The sequence below is a fragment of the Dreissena polymorpha genome, chromosome 7, assembly GCF_020536995.1.
Source record: "Dreissena polymorpha isolate Duluth1 chromosome 7, UMN_Dpol_1.0, whole genome shotgun sequence".
In the NCBI taxonomy this organism is placed as follows: Eukaryota; Metazoa; Mollusca; class Bivalvia; order Myida; family Dreissenidae; genus Dreissena; species Dreissena polymorpha.
In genome coordinates this window covers 2,050,495-2,068,570 of record NC_068361.1, presented here as the reverse complement: position 1 = coordinate 2,068,570, position 18,076 = coordinate 2,050,495, and the positions used below count along the sequence as shown (strand labels likewise).

Below are 18,076 nucleotides of genomic sequence, written 5' to 3'. Positions count from 1 at the left end.
GACCGATTCACGAATTAGCACCAACATGTTGGAAAATGACTAACATTTATTCCTAATTTTGTTCTCAAAATAAAAAATTCAAGAATGTACAGGTCCACAAAAAGTAATTTGTTTAACTTCTTAATTTCACGCCAACAAATATAAACAATGTAACAGTATTTTTTAAGACTTATCAGGCAGATTCATGAGTGTCTGCCCTGAACACATTCAAGAGAGATTATGTCTCTGTGTACAGGATTACATCCCCAACCTTTTTTTTTTTGAATCGTGCGGTCTTCCAATTTAAATTGATGGTGTTGTTGACAATGGCATGGGTGTTGCCAATTTGACGAGGATTTTTCATTTAAAGCTTGTAATATTTTTACAATAAAATGTTTTATAACTTGATTGCAAATTCCCAAAAAAGTGAGCTACAGCTAATCCTGTTGAGACAGACTTAAGAATACTGACAAGACACAGGGGCCCACTGACAGGATTATAGCATACTTTGTTCACTGCCTCCAACCAACAAGACTCAGTCTGGGAAAACTGGACTTAAAACTGTGCGAAAAGTGTCATCTCAGATTAGCATGTGCAGTCTGTACAGCCTAACTTGGGACGACACTTGACCCCCACTCATTAAAACTGTGCCCAAAGTGTTGTCCTAGACTAGCTTGTGCAGTCTGTACAGCATACCTTGGACGATACTTGACCCCCACTCATTAAAACTGTGCCCAAAGTGTTGTCCTAGACTAGCTTGTGCAGTCTGTACAGCATACCTTGGACGATACTTGACCCCCACTCATTAAAACTGTGCCCAAAGTGTTGTCCTAGACTAGCTTGTGCAGTCTGTACAGCATACCTTGGACGATACTTGACCCCCACTCATTAAAACTGTGCCCAAAGTGTTGTCCTAGACTAGCTTGTGCAGTCTGTACAGCATACCTTGGACGATACTTGACCCACACTCATTAAAACTGTGCCCAAAGTGTTGTCCTAGACTAGCTTGTGCAGTCTGTACAGCATACCTTGGACGATACTTGACCCCCACTCATTAAAACTGTGCCCAAAGTGTTGTCCTAGACTAGCTTGTGCAGTCTGTACAGCCTACCCTGAGACGACACTTGACCCACACTCATTAAAACTGTGCCCAAAGTGTTGTCCTAGATTAGCTTCTGCAGTCTGTACAGCATTACCTTGGATGACACTTGACCCCCACTCATTAAAACTGTGCCAAAAGTGTTGTCCTAGATTAGCCTGTGCTGTCTGTACAGGCTTATCTGGGACACCACTTTTCCAACACTCATTAAGCCCAGTTTCCCTAGAAAGCCACTATTGATTGGAGACACAAGGGCCTGCTGGCCTCACTATTACAAACTTTTTTCAGTGCCTCCTACCATCGAGGTGCGGGAAACAGCTTTCGTGACCTCCAATGGTCAGAACATTGTGTTGCCTTGCCGCGCCACGGGTAAACCCCGCCCCACAGTCACATGGGAGCGTAACGGGGTCGCAATATCTGGCAGCAGTTCCTATGTGCGGGTGATAAGACATGGGCTGGCCATACCTTTTGCCAGGTACTGTCCCCGCTGCTTGTAGTAAAAATGTGCGGGTGATAAGACATGGGCTGGCCATACCTTTTGCCAGGTACTGTCCATGCTGCTTGTAGTAAAAATATGAGCCTTGCTCTGGCATGATGGGCCTTAGGGCTATTCCAGTAAAACAAATGTCCCACCACCTGGAAGGCACTTTTCCTTGCTCTGGGATAATGGGCCTTAGGGCTATTCCAGTAAAACAAATGTCCCACCACCTGGAAGGCACTTTTCCTTGCTCTGGGATAATGGGCCTTAGGGCTATTCCAGTAAAACAAATGGCCCACCACCTGGAAGGCACTTTTAAAATGAACCAACCCCCTTCAGAAGTTAATTTTACAAAAAAGAACCCCCTTAAGAATATTGTTTTCTGCTATTTGGACCCCTTTTAGAAGTTTGTATGTCCCCCACTATAGTAGTGGGGGACATATTGTTTTTGCCCTGTCTGTTGGTTGGTCTGTCTGTCTGTCTGTTTGGCCAACTTTAACATTGGCAATAACTTTTGCAATATTGAAGATAGCAACTTGATATTTGGCATGCATATGTATCTCATGGAGCTGCACATTTTGAGTGGTGAAAGGTCAAGGTCAAGGTCATCCTTCAAGGTCAGAGGTCAAATATATGTTACCAAAATCGCTCATTTTATGAGTACTTTTGCAATATTGAAGATAGCAACTTGATATTTGGCATGCATGTGTATCTAATGGAGCTGCACATTTTGAGTGGGAAAAGGTCAAGGTCAAGGTCATTCTTCAAGGTCAGAGGTCAAATATATGTGGCCCAAATCGCTTATTTTATGAATACTTTTGCAATATTGAAGATAGAAACTTGATATTTGGCATTCATGTGTATCTCATGGAGCTGCACATTTTGAGTGGTGAAAGGTCAAGGTCATCCTTCAAGGTCAAATATATGGGTCAAAATTGCTCATGTAATGTCACTTCTGCAATATTGAAGCTAGCAATTTTATATTTGAAATGCATGTGTATCTCATGGAGCTGCACATTTTGAGTGGTGAAGGGTCAAGGTCAAGGTCATCCTACAAGGTCAAACGTCATATAGGGGGACATTGTGTTTCACAAACGCACCTATTTTCATTAATGCAAATTTCAAAAGCCCAAAATAATAATTTTGCAAAGCATTTTTTGTTAGGGTTCTGATTATTTTGTTCTCTTCTTTAAATCATTTTGTATTGTAGCAGATTGTATATTTATGAAATAAATTTTTTATCAAATAAAATTGACATCTTTCGGTCCGACATGCCAACTGTTTCTCCTTTAATACCATTACTTCAATGACACCTAGGAAAATGGTCCTTTATTAGGGCCCCAAACTGAAGGTGTTGGTGCCCTATAATAATCACTGTGTCCGTCAGTCAGTCTGTTAGAGTTTTTGTCCAGGCCATAACTCTTTTATGGATTGAACTAGTCTTAAATCAAATCGCCTTCTAAAAGGTGGTGTGTCATGCACAAGATCAGAGATTTGTAGCGCAAGATCATATAGGGCAAAGGTAAAAAACCTGTGGTATTCAGCTTGTCCGGGCTGTAACTCCACCATGGATTGAAGGCTTTTTTTTAATAACCTAGTTCAAGTGTTTTTTTTCTCAATCAGACTGTGTCTTGTGACAAGAACTAGGTTTGTAACTCAAAGGTTAAGTTAATAGAGGTCAAATGTAACACATCCGTGATTTTCAGCTTGTCAGGGCTGTTAATCCACCATAAACATTTCTTTACCGTCATAATATTATACAAATTAAATATAAACTTAAAATCGTGTTTGTCATAATAATAATATAATGAGATCAAATTTTTATGATCTTAAAAGCCTTTGATATTGCTCCTTGAGATCAAAAATTAAAAGGACGAAACGTAAAAAATATTTATGCGAGTTATCAAGTAAACAAAGTATTCTATAATATACTAATCAGATATCATAAATAACATATAATTTGGGATATAAACACCACAAAATATTTCTGTGAAGTCTTCACAGTCGTTGCAATTTAGCCAATTCAACACGGCCGGCTAAGACCATTTGAAAATGTCAGCCTTTTTGTATCTGGTATAGACTAAAACCCACGCTGCTCCTTTTCACAGCCAACCCGGTCATGTTGATAGCGCGATTATCGGATTCCAAAATTTCGTGATAAAAAAACGGTTGGCACAGAAATGTATTTAAATGATCATATAGTCCATTTTAAGTTGGCAAATAGGGTTAGAAGAAAAATAGAAATGATGCCCCACAACAGAAGTAAAATATAAGTTTAAACGCCCCCTTCAGAAGCAAAATATGAAGAAACCCACCCCCAACAGAATTTCTTTATTTTGCCGTCGAGGAGGGTATATGTTTTACTGGAATAGCCCTTAATGCATGTATGGAAAACAGGGTTTAATGCATGTTTGTTCTGGACGATGCTTTCTTTTTGTTACGTGTTTGTTTTTGTTACGTGTTTTTTTTTGTTACGTGTTTGTTTTTGTTACGTGTTTGTTTTTGTTACGTGTTTGTTTTTGTTACGTGTTTTTTTTTTCATTTAAAAGAAGTCTCTTCCTATTGAAAATCCAGTGAAGAGGAAATGTGTCGCCCTGATAGCCTGTGCTGATTACATAGGCCAATATTTTGCTACACTTTACGCACATGCATAAAGCTCCGTTTTTAGCTCATCTGTCACAAAGTGACATGGTGAGCTTATGTGAATGTCTGATGTCCGTTGTGCGTGCGTGTGTTTGTGCGTGTGTCCGTGTGTCCGTCAACAATTTGTTTGTGTAGACAGTAGAGGTCACAGTTTTCATCCAATCTTTATGAAATTTGGTCAGAATGTTTATCTTGATGAAATCTGGGTTGGGATTGTATTTGGGTCATCCGGGGTCAAAAACTAGGTCACTAGGTCAAATAATAGAAAAACCTTGTGTAGACAGTAGTGGTCACAGTTTTCATCCAATCTTTATGAAATTTGGTCAGAATTTTTATTTTGATGAAATCTGGGTTGGGATTGTATTTGGGTCGTCTGGGGTCAAAAACTAGGTCACAAGGTTAAATATTAGGAAAACCTTGTGTAGACAATAGAGGTCACAGTTTTCATCCAATCTTTATGAAATTTGGTCAGAATGTTTATCTTGATAAAATCTCGGTTGGGATTGTATTTGGGTCACCTGGGGTTAAAAACTAGGTCACTAGGTCAAATAATAGAAAAACCATGTGTAGACAAAAGAGGTCACAGTTTTCATCCAATCTTTATGAAATTTAGTCAGAATGTTTATCTTGATAAAATCTGGGTTGGGATTGTATTTGGGTCATCTGGGGTCAAAAACTAGGTCACTAGGTCAAATAATAGAAAAACCTTGTGTAGACAATAGAGGTCACAGTTTTCATCCAATCTTAATGAAATTTAGTCAGAATGTTTATCTTGATAAAATCTGGATTGGGATTGTATTTGGGTCATCTGGGGTCAGAAACTAGGTCACAAGGTCAATCATAGAAAAACCTTGTGTAGACAATAGAGGTCACAGTTTTCATCAGATCTTAATGAAATGTGGTCAGAATGTTTGTCTTGTTAAAATCTGGGTTGGGATTGAATTTGGGTCATCTAGGGTCAAAAACCAGGTCACTAGGTCAAAGTTAACAAGAAATATCTTTAAAAAAGATATACGGCGTTGATAGTTCAATGAATGAGATCAAGGATAGCGAATGTCTTTTTTCTGTGCAGTTCTTAGCTGCATCACACGCAGTACGGGATGTTACGCGGAGTTTTCGCGGCTTATTTTACATTATTACATATTGCTGGTCATAAACCTATAGATACAAAACAGAAAACCAAAAGAAGAATTGAAGTGAAATTAAAACATACGAGTCAACCGGCCACACGAGAAGTATCCGTATTTATAGGCGCGTTCTTCGAACAAACCTGTTTTAGTGGTTTGTCGGGCATTGCTATTTGATTTGATTATTAACAGTATCGATAATCATCGCGCTCATGCTTAATACATTGGTCAATATGGTGGAATAATTATTGTTAAATTAATAAAAAATAATATTTATCATTGTTTTGTTGAAAACACATTAAGAATCTACATATTTCTGGTCTAAAGAAAATTCCAGGTCACCTAGTTTACGGATAGCGTATTTATTATATAACTATTATTTTACTGGCCGCGAACTCCGGTGATGACCTGTATATAAACTCTGACATTCATACACTGGCCGCGAATTGACCCGATACCTCGCGGGTTGAAATGCAATGTATTAAAGTGAGGCCTCGCTTCCACTGCTCTTTATACTTTTACATGTTAACATGTTAACAAGAATATGGAAGTAAGTACTAAATATGAGAACATAGCCTTTAAATATAAATGCGTTGCGCTGGTAATTCTCTGAAAATAACAGGTGCACGCACAAACTGTATTGATGTCGAGAATTGAGTGTAAAACTGTTCTATCTATTAAGCCTTTTCATTAGAAATAAAATTGTTTCATGCAGTAAAACAGTGTTACAAAGACGCGGATATGTTTCCAATGTTCTGGTGGTATACTCAAATCAGCCAATGGAATAAATGAAGTGTATTCATTCGTACCTAGCCGCGGGAAATTTTATTTGAATTTTATTGGACACTTACAAAGGTCAGGTAAGGTGAAAAGCTGGCTTAATACAGCTTACGCTGAAAAAAAAACACTTTTGTAGACAGTAGAGGTCACAGTTTTCATCCAAACTTAATAAAATTTGGCCAGAATGTCAATCTTGATGAAATCTGGGTTGGGATTGTATTTGGGTCATCTGGGGTCAAAAACTAGGTCACTAGGTCAAATCATAGAAAAACCTTATGTAGACAATAGAGGTCATAGTTTTCATCTGATCTTAATGAAATATGGTCAGAATGTTTATCTTGATAGTATCTGATTTTGGATCGTATATGGGTCATCTGGGGTCAAAAATTAGGTCACCAGGCCAATTCTAGTAAAAGCTTGTGAAGATGAAAGAGGTCACAGTTTTCATCACGTCTTTTTTGTCAGAATGTATTAATTAATGAAATCTGGCTTGGGATTGTATATGGGTCTGATATAATTTAAGTTGATGTAGCAAGGTTAGTCAGGTGAGCGATTCAGGGCCATCATGGCCCTCTTGTTTCAGTTCGCGGCTAAATTAATATAATTAAACAACAAATAAATATCTATGGCTATGTGTTTGGTCTAGAAGTTATTTAGTTATACATTTAGAAATGATGTTATATTAATCTTTAAGTGTTTTTTTATTTAAAAACGCCCTGTCCACAAACAAATAATTGAGCTAATGTTGATATTAACATGATGTCATATAAACTATCATATATGAAGATTTACAGTCAATTTGTACCTAACTCAACTTGCATCCACTGGTTTAGTCGTACCCATTTTGGTCAACTGTCAACTCATATCATGGCCAACTCGTACAGTAGTAAACTCGTATCGTGGTCAACTTGTATCGTGGTCAACTGGTATTGTGGTCAACTGGTATTGTGGTCAACTGGTATTGTGGTCAACTGGTATCGTGGTCAACTTGTCCTGTGGTCAACTTGTCCTGCGGTCAACTTGACCCTCATTAAAGCTATTCATTTGGTAATATGTTCGAGAAGCGTAACTAATGCATGCACACAAATAAGAAACACATCTAGAGTATGATACACTATTTATTATTTCAATACTTTCACAAAATAAAATAACAAAGTTTTACATCATAGACACAATGACTGCAAACGTTCATCTATACAGTTTAACACAGGTTATACTCACACCTTTAAAAAAAAAAGAAAAACACCAACCACAAGTGTGAAGGTTGACGTTAACTGTGACATTAATCGTTGCTTAGGTAATTGAATTGGAAAGTTCAAACATTTAGTGAAAATAAGACATCATCAGTAAGACGTCCTTTCGAAAGTTATGGATGTTTCATTTTGTTATAGTGTAAGTGCGGATTGGGGTAAACATGCTGTTAACATAACAATTCAAGGTGATGAACTAATGATTTATAGCTGACTTGATCACAAAGTGATTATTGTGAGTTATTGTAAAGGTAGGCTCTCTAGCGCCTGTCATTATGTGTCGTGTTTCCAGTGTTATGTGTTGGTCATCCTCAACAATACGCATCAATCTACATCTTTACCTATATGGCTTGGTAGATTTTTAATCAACTGAGGCTCTTATAGTTTGCATATCAAAACATTGTATTGTTGTGTGCTTTACAGACCTGAGGACGCAGGCACGTACACATGTGTTGCCACTAACGATGCTGGTACATCTAGTGTAGAGCTACGTCTTACTGTGCAAGGTACGTTAATCTCACACCCTACCAATATAGTCAAAATACAACGCACACCAAAAATAAAACCTATTTATTAGGGACTTGTGCTTCATGCCAAATTTAACTTATCAAGTCTACTGTGACACATTTTCCTACTTTTTTTACACATTTTTTCACAGTTTTTCCTTTAAGAGATCTTTTTTTGCACTTCTGTGACACATTAAACACTTCTGTGACACTTTTTTCTGTGACACATTGAACACTTCTGTGACACATTCCCCCCCCCCCCCCCCCTTGAGTGATGAATTTTCCACTTCTTTGACTCATTTAGCCACAATGACACAATTTCCCATATCTTTCACACATTTTCCCATTTATGTGGAACATTTTTCCACTGATTTAATAAACATATCTGTGACACATTTTTCCAAATCTGTTATACATTTTTCGTTGTGTGTGACAAATTCTCACACATCTGGGAAACATTTTCCAACTTCACTGATGCATTTTCCTACTTCTGTAACACATTTTACTCTTGTATGAAAAATTGTCCAGCATCTTTGACACATATTATCCTTCTTCCCCTCTCAGTTCCGCCTCAGATCGGTGAGGCGAGTCGCCTGCTGACGTTCACGGTTGATGAGACAGCCTCGCTCCAGTGCACGGCCATTGGGATCCCTGCCCCAACAATACGCTGGCTCAAAGATGGTAGGGAGCTGGAGAACTCACATAAATACAACATCACCTCGGGTGGGACTCTGATCATTAGATCCCTCAAGGTACTGGGTGTTGTGTCTAATAGTAACATAATAAAGGTACTGAATGTTGTGTCTAATAACAAGACTAATGTACTCAATGTTGTGTCTAATAACATGATGAATGTACTCAATGTTGTGACTAAAAACATAATGAAGGTAATCAATGTTGTGTCTAATAACACCATGAAGGTACTGAATGTTGTGTCCTATAACATGATGAAGTTACTCAATGTTGTGTCTTATAACATGATGAAGGTACTCAATGTTGTGTCTTATAACATGATGAAGGTACTCAATGTTGTGTCCTATAACATGATGAAGGTACTGAATGTTGTGTCTAATAACATGATGAAGGTACTCAATGTTGTGTCTTATAACATGATTAAGGTACTCAATGTTGTGTCCTATAACATGATGAAGGTACTGAATGTTGTGTCAAATAACATGATAAAGGTACTCAATGTTGTGTCTTATAACATGATGAAGGTACTCAATGTTGTGTCTTATAACATGATGAAGGTACTGAATGTTGTGTCTAATAACATGATGAAGGTACTCAATGTTGTGTCTTATAACATGATGAAGGTACTCAATAATGTTTCCAATAACATGACAAAGGTACTCAATGTTTCACCTTATAACACGATGAAGGTACTCAATGTTGCGCCAAATAACATGATGAAGGTACTGAATGTTTTGACTTATAACATGATGAAGGTACTCAATGTTGTGTCTTATAACATCATGAAGGTACTGAATGCTGTGACTAATAACATGATGAATGTACTGAATGTTGTGTCTTATAACATGATGAAGGTACTGAATGTTGCGCCTAATGACATAATGAAGGTACTCAATGTTGTGTCTAATAACATGATGAAGGTGTTGGATGTTGTGTCTAATATCATCATGAAGGTACTCAATGTTTTGTCTTATGACATGATGAAGGTACTGAATGTTGTGTCTAATAACATGATGAATGTACTGAATGTTGCGCCTAATAACATGATGAAGGTACTGAATGTTGTGACTTATAACATGTTGAAGGTACTGAATGTTGCGCCTAATGACATAATGAAGGTACACAATGTTGTGTCTAATAACATGATGAAGTTACCTAATGTTGTGTCCAATAACATGATGATGTTACCTAATGTTGTCTAATAACACAATAAAGTTACCTAATGTTGTGTCTAATAACATGATGAAGTTACCTTATTGTCTAATAACATGATGAAGTTACCTGATTGTCTAATAACATGATGTATACACTGAATGTTGTGTTTAGTATCATTATGAAGGTAATGAATGTTGTGTCTTATAACATGCTGCTGAGTAGCATCATATGGGTGAGAAGTAAATCGTTTGTTGTAAAAGAAATTGGTATCAATGTAAAAGGAAATTCTTGACATGAGCAAAATATGGCTAAATTTAAATTTAATGTATTATTATTTTTTAAACACTGTACAATCAAAGTGATATTTGCTTTATTGTTTTTTTATTGGTCAACTCCTTGTTATCTTCATGCATGGATATTTAAAAATACTTCGGCTAAAAGCGACTCATGATGTAATATATATATAACTCAATACACCAAATCATTGTTCATTAACTGATTAACACATTTGTCATGTTTTGTCCAATCTCTGGTATATATAACTCAGTACACCAAATCATTGTTCATTAACTGATTAACACATTTGTCATGTTTTGTCCAATCTCTGGTATATATAACTCAATACACCAAATCATTGTTTATTAACTGATTAACACATTTGTCATGTTTTGTCCAATCTCTGGTATTTTACACACCCATAAATCTTTCCCAGGTGTTTTTTTTAAATATGAGCCTCATTCTGTGAAAACTGTGCTTAATGCAAGCTGGGCAAGTGTCATCTGTGATTAGCCTTGCAGCTGGGCTTAATGCAAGCTGGGCAAGTGTCATCCCAGATTAGCCTTGCAGCTGGGCTTAATGCAAGCTGGGCAAGTGTCATCCCAGATTAGCCTTGCAGCTGGGCTTAATGCAAGCTGGGCAAGTGTCATCCCAGATTGCATGTGGGCAAGTGTCATCCCAGATAAGCCTTGCAGCTGGGCTTAATGCAAGCTGGGCAAGTGTCATCCCAGATTGCATGTTGGCAAGTGTCATCCCAGATTGCATGTGGGCAAGTGTCATCCCAGATTAGCCTTGCAGCTGCATAGGCTTATCAGGGACAACACTTTCTGCCTAGACTGGATTTTAATTTAGAAGAGACTACCTTTAAAAGGAAAATTACATAAAAGCGAAGTGTCATCCCTGATTTGCCTGTGAGGACTGCACAGGCTAATCAGGAACGACACCTCAACCTCATGAATTAAGCCCTGTTTTCCAAGAAAGTGGCTTATGTTTCTTCAGCTTTTGAATGTATGTGAGTTATTGCTACAGGAGGAGGACACTGGAAGTTACCTTTGTTCAGCATCCAACATCGCCGGGCAAGCAACACAAGAGAGGCTGATTAGAATTCAAGGTGATTTACTTATGATTTTTAGCTCACCTGATCACTAAGTGCTCATGGCGATAAATTTTAGTGAGTGGCCTCCTTTGCTATGTGTCATTTTTCCTGTTTTGTGTAGTGCCCATCTTCAACAATTGGCTTTAATCATTATATTTTAAACTGCTTGGCAGATTTTCATGAAACTTCACAGGAATTGTTCTTGGGTAATCCCTTTTAAAATTGTTGAAATGTGTGTGTGTGGATTTTGAAGGTAATGAGGTCCTTACATGAGCAACCGTAGTGTGTCCCAGCACTTCTACCTAATAAACATATGAAAGTTGGGGAAAAATTTGAAATAAAGCTGCAATTTCCAGCTTTTTGTTTTATACTGAAAAAATTATATTATGGTGCGGTCTGGTGCTGAGGGGAAGCCGGAGTACCCGCAGGAAACCTTACCTGTTTACCTGTTTTATTATCAAACATATTCAATTTATTCAAGGAAACAAATATGTTAATGATAACCATATAAGTCAAAGGGTTAACAATTAAGTGAAATAAATAACTTAATAAAAAAATCATGGCTGTTTGCTGAACTGGCCATTAAAGTGTTGAGTAAACCTAGCCCTAATGTCATGTTTCAGTGCCTCCATCGTTTATCGTGGTTCCTCGGGTACAGGAAGTGCTGCTTGACTCTCGTCTGGAGCTACGATGTACGGCAGACGGCATTCCCACCCCTACCATACACTGGAAACGAGACGACGTGCTCATACCTTGTAAGTCTGGTTTTCACAGAGCTTTCACAGAGTACATAGATAATGACACATAGTTTAACCCTTTACTCCTCAAACATAAGCAATTTGACCTGTTTGTAGTCCATTAGAAAATTATAAAACATTTAAGTCCTTTCTTAATAGATTCAAGTTTGAAAGGCTTCATTTCCAACCCTTATACTGAGGGGCAGAAAACAGCATAAGAAACTGAGGGGCAGAAAACAGCATAAGAAACTGAGGGGCAGGAAACATCATAAGAAACTGAGGGGCAGAAAACAGCATAAGAAACTGAGGGGCAGAAAACAGCATAAGAAACTGAGGGGCAGAAAACAGCATAAGAAACTGAGGGGCAGAAAACAGCATAAGAAACTGAGGGGCAGAAAACAGCATAAGAAACTGAGGGGCAGGAAACATCATAAAAAACTGAGGGGCAGAAAACAGCATAAGAAACTGAGGGGCAGAAAACAGCATAAGAAACTGAGGGGCAGAAAACAGCATAAGAAACTGAGGGGCAGGAAACATCATAAGAAACTGAGGGGCAGAAAACAGCATAAGAAACTGAGGGGCAGAAAACAGCATAAGAAACTGAGGGGCAGGAAACATCATAAAACGAGAACATTCTGCATCAATTGCAGACTGTTCTCGTTTTATGATGATTGAATATAGCCATTTTCACTTTGTATCTGAGAGGGAAAGGGTTAAAGGGGTTAAAAGCTTGTTTATAAATAATGTGTACATACTTTCTTTAATCTCTGACAATTATTTTAAAAATCGTCTTTGCTAACCCAAACCCTAACCGGACCCCTAACACAAACCCAAACCCTAACCCTCTAACCCCCCCCCCCCCCCCCTTGCGTAATACCATACCATGCCTCGCCCGTTGTAGTTTTCCGCCTCCCGTGAACAAGTCCCTTAAAATAATGTTAAGGTTTGTTAACACTTGGCATGAACAGAATATTCACTACTGATACTTGGTTACAGAAACGGACTGTACACACCATGTACATGTAACACTAACAGGTATCATATTCACTCGGTACCAAATTTACATGAATGAATGGATAACTGATCATTATTGTTTTTCCTATTTACATTTGATTTTGATTCCCCAGCAGTGTGATAGTGGATGTCATGTCCCCTTTGATGTCCTTGGCAGCTAATGTTGAATAGATGTTGAGTATGCCTTTTCTCTTTCCATATATATCAAAACACCAAAATCTTGGCTTTGACCTACTTTGGACTAAATGTTCTATTTCTTGATTAACAATATTTTACAGTTTTTTTCTATCACCACCACTACTTGCTACATCAAATGGATGCTACATATTTGTTGCCTAATCTTTCCCACTGAGAAACAAAGTGAAAATGGCTATACGCAAACAGCATAAAACAAGAACAGCCTCGAGTAACTCGCAGTCTGTTCAGGTTTTATGCTGTTTGCTACTCATCAGTATCTTAGGGTTGGAAATGAAGCCTTGAATATATTAAGAAAGGACTTAAATTAAATTTTATTTTCTAAAGGACTTCAAATGCGTCAAAGTGTGTTTTTGAAGGGTAAACAAATATTTTACAGTTTTGCCTAGCACCACAACCACTTGCTGCATCAAAGGGATTCCTACATATATGTTGCTTAACCCTTTCAGTGCGGAACCGAATTTTGAAGGCCTTTGCGAACAGTTTGGATCCAGATGAGACGCCACAGAACGTGGCGTCTCATCAGGATCCAAACTGTTTGCTATTCTGATAATATTCTTTGAAAAAAATCAAAGAAAATGCTAATTTTAGAAATTAAGCAGACGACATTTTAGCAGACGACAAATTTCCGAGCATGCAAAGGGTTGACCTTATAACTCGCAGTCTGTTCATGTTTTAAGCTGTTTACTGCTTATCAGTATCTAAGGGTTTGAAATGAAGCCTTTAGAAGTTGAATTAAGTAAGAAAGGTCTTTACTTAAATTTTACTTTCAAAGTGACTAAAATGCGTCAAAATACGTATCTAAGTGGTGAAAGGTTAATACAAAACTTACATATTTACTCCCTGGTTTCCTGTAACCATTCTCAATCCATCCATACATCTATATGACCTTGACCTTATTTGAATAATGAATATGGTCTGCCCATTATCAAGTTGTGCCATCATGAAACATGCTTCTTAACCCTTTCAGCGCTGGAACCGAATTTTAAAGGCCTTTGCAAACAGTTTGGATCCTGATGAGACGCCACAGAACATGGCGTCTCATCAGGATCCAAACTGTTTGCTATTCTGATAGTATTCTTTGAAAAAATTCAAAGAAAATGCTAATTTTAGTAATTCAGCAGACGACATTTTTGCAGACAACAAATTTCCCAGCATGCAAAGGGTTAACAATAAAAATAAGCCTTGATCTGGTAAATGGGGCTTATATGCATGAGCGTATAATGTTGTCCCAGATTAGCCTGTGAAGTTTGCACATATATGCATGAGTGTTTAATGTTGTCCCAGATTAGCCTGTGAAGTTTGCACATATATGCATGAGTGTATAATGTTGTCCCAGATTAGCCTGTGAAGTTTGCACAGTTTACACTATCTGCCTAAACTGGATTTTTTTTGCTAAGAATAGACTTCTTTTACGAAGAACACAATAAAAGTGGAGTGTCCTCCTTGATTAGCCTGCTTAAATTGCGCTGGCTAATCTGGGCCAACAGTATTAGAATATGCATTAAACCCCATTATTCAGAGCAAGGATCAAATACATAGAGAATATTATGTGAGTTTTGGATAAAGATCAAGTTTATCATGCGAGGCTTAGAACCGATGTTGCGCAAGGCTTGCCGAGCGCTAACATGGTTCGGGCCGAGCATGATAAACTTGATCTTTATCCAAAACTCACATAATATTCTATTTATCCTATTATTTTGTGGTCGTTTATCGTTCAAAAAGAGTAAAAATACTTGGTCTAAAAATAGCTATAGTATAAAGGTAAAGTTTATACAATTGTTGCTATACGATCGATTTTCATCTGGTAATAGGATACAATTATTTGTCATGTCAGCTCAGCCAAGTGTGAATGGCCGCAGTTTGCTGATCGTGCAGAATGTTCGACCGGAGGACGGCGGGGTTTACACGTGTGTGGCACAGAATCATGCCGGGGAGGCAGAGGTCAGCACTGTCGTCAACGTGAAAGGTCAGTTCAGATTTTTTTTCTACTGCTGCAACATCCCTTATATAAGGGCATTAGAAATAAGATAATGGTCAGTCCAGAGATCGTATTCCTACTGTTGCAGCATTGTGTAAAAGGGAAATGGAATATAATTGGTCATTATCATTATGGGCCGATAATTATGTCCGGGTATTATTGCCATATGATGACAATCACTTAAGAAAGAAATTGTGTATGTATCATGTGTACAATTATTATATACTTAATTAAACCATCCAATCAGCTACCTTTATTTAAACTAAGGTATCTACCATACTAGATGCAAGTGCTTCTTACCAGTTCAATAGTTACTCATGAAGTTAGTTCCCCTTTCAGTGCTTCATACCAGTTCAATAGTTACTCATGGAGTTATTACTCCTTGCAGTTCCCCCAGAGATCCTGACTCCGCCTGGCAACAAGGCGGTCACCGTGGCAGAGCGGGTAGTGCTGGCTTGTTCTGTGGGAGGTGACCCCCCGCCAAAGGTCGTCTGGTTGAAGAACGGCCGCCCTGTGAAACTCAGCGACCGAATCAGACAGCTGAACAATGGGTCCTTGGTCATATACGACTCTACAGTAAAGTGTTTCACATTTTGGATAATTTCTTTCATAATTAGGAATAATACTGTAAAATCATTAATATTCGTCAGCTTAAAATGTTGTTTTTTTAAATCACTTTTTGGTGGGCACAAATATTTGTGGACAACTGATTTTGGAAAAATTATATATGTATTTGGTATAAAACATATTATCACATGCCATACCCTGTTTCCCATGTAATATAACCATTACATATTTTTTTATAATACACATGTGTAATACAACATTTTTAAGCGTTTTCATTGGCTTAGTTTTCGTTTATTGACCAATCTCATTTTGTTATTTTGCTGAAATGACATTGCAACGTCAAATGACGTCACGAAATGTAAACAGCATTCGGGATTTATCATTATGTTTGCGTAAATATTTATTCAATTTGCTCATTTAAATGCATGTGATAAAAAAGATCTGACACTCGTTGTCCTTTCATACCATATTCTATTAAAGGCTAGCTTACTAACAAAATTCCTGAACTCGTTTAATAAAATATGGCATGATATGACAACTCATGCCAGATCCTATATATAGTTTGGTTCTCTACAAAGTTTTCAAGATGATCCCCGGGATCAAAATTGGCCCAGCTGTGGGGGTAACTTGTTCTCCTTATATGTATTTATTGAAAACTTTAAAACTATCGCCCCTGTAACTTCAACTTCAAGGCCTACAGATTTGCTATGTAACATTAGATAGTGGTCCTCTAGTTTGTTCGAATTATGACCCTGCGATCTAAATTGTCTTCGATTATTGTTAAATTTATGCACCTGGGGTCCAAACTTGCTATGCCACATTGCACAGGTGAGAAAGGGCAAGTTTTGCCCTCTTGTTGTTCTGCATAATTGATTTTTACAAATTGTTGCGTATTTTGAACGTCCTTGTAGAGTTCAGATGCTGGAGAGTACAAATGTGTCGCCACTAACGATGTGGGCACGTCAGAAGGAGTTGCCATGCTTACAGTGAGAGGTATCTTAGACATAACAAACTGTTAATTTAAGTCTCTTTTATTCAGATGCATCATTTTATTTTTTTAAATATTTTTTTCATGGACATTATAATTCATTGATTTCATTATGGAGACAAAAATCAGGAATCTGAGTTGGTCTTTTTCTTATGTGTTTGTGTTTAATTCGTGACCAGTCCACAGGCTAATCTGGGAGAACACTTTCCGCCTTAACTGGATTTCTGCTAAAAATATACTACCTTTAATTAAAAAATTTCATAAAAGCAGAAAGTGTCATCACAGATTAATCTGTGCGGACTGCACCGGCTAATCTGTGACGAGACTTTATGCACATAAATTAAACCCAATTTTTCCATTACTCATCTTAATAAAACCCAATTATTCCATAACTCATCTAAATTAAATCCAATTTTTCCATAAATCATCTAAATTAAACCCAATTTTTCCATAACTCATCTAAATTAAACCCAATTTTTCCATAACTCATCTAAATTAAACCCAATTTTTCCATAACTAATCTTAATTAAACCCAATTTTTCGAATAACTCATCTAAATATAACCCAATTTTTCCATAACTCATCTAAATTAAACCCAATTTTTCCATAACTCATCTAAATTTAACCCAATTTTTCCATAACTCTTCTTAATTAAACCCAATTTTTCCATAACTCATCTAAATTTAACCCAATTTTTCCATAACTCATCTAAATTAAACCCAATTTTTCCATAACTCATCTAAATTAAACCCAATTTTTCCATAACTCATCTCATACATTTCCAGAGCCTCCCTCGTTCCTACTTGAGCCTGTGGACACTCGTGTTGAGCTGGGAGCCAATGTACGACTGGACTGCCTTGGGGTTGGGGAACCAGTACCAGACATGCAGTGGATGGTTGGCTGGACAGTACTCAAGGACGAAGGGCGTCTGTCCATCCTACCCAACAACTCTCTCAGGTATTGTTGTGGCTGGAACAACAGAAAAAATCAGTTCTGTATTCAAATATGGCCTTTTGTTTAAAGGATTGTAAATCATTATTTAATCATCCTATAGCTGAATATGGGATTCAATTTTTTGTAGTGAATTGTAGCTTGAAATTTGATATATTGTGAACTGCCAAAATCTTGCTTAATAACTGAAAATACGGTTCTAGTTTTAAAATTAAATTTTAGTCCTTATTTGCATGTGTGTGTGTGTTACAATACATGTAAATGGAGTAACTTGGAAATACTTGGTAACTTGGACTCAGATCAATATTGAATTGTTTAATATATTAACATTTGATGGTCTTCAAAATCTTAAAATAAATGTTTACCCTTTTGTGTGTTGTTAGGATGGACTGATAAAATAAAAATTCATAAATTGAAGATGAGTGTGATAAAGAAATAATGAATGTAAAACATGTGTATCTTGCAAAGCAATACTTATTAGAAAAAGCAATGCACTCAGGTATTAGAGTAACTTGGTAATACACACTGTTTAATATTGCATAGTGTAATATATTTAATATT

The 18,076-nt window shown here is 37.2% G+C and overlaps 1 protein-coding gene across 1 annotated transcript in view; it reads left to right on the top strand.

Annotated features, from left to right (window-relative positions):
* The window catches only part of LOC127839462 (hemicentin-1-like), a 178,954-nt gene that overhangs the window by 114,126 nt on the left and 46,752 nt on the right, over positions 1-18,076 (top strand). Inside the window, exons 50-58 of the mRNA XM_052367842.1 lie at positions 1,367-1,553; positions 7,780-7,862; positions 8,427-8,614; positions 11,016-11,097; positions 11,706-11,837; positions 14,866-14,997; positions 15,398-15,585; positions 16,488-16,569; positions 17,350-17,521. Of these exons, the coding sequence (XP_052223802.1) occupies positions 1,367-1,553; positions 7,780-7,862; positions 8,427-8,614; positions 11,016-11,097; positions 11,706-11,837; positions 14,866-14,997; positions 15,398-15,585; positions 16,488-16,569; positions 17,350-17,521 (1,246 nt within the window). The remainder of the gene's footprint in view (positions 1-1,366; positions 1,554-7,779; positions 7,863-8,426; positions 8,615-11,015; positions 11,098-11,705; positions 11,838-14,865; positions 14,998-15,397; positions 15,586-16,487; positions 16,570-17,349; positions 17,522-18,076) is intronic.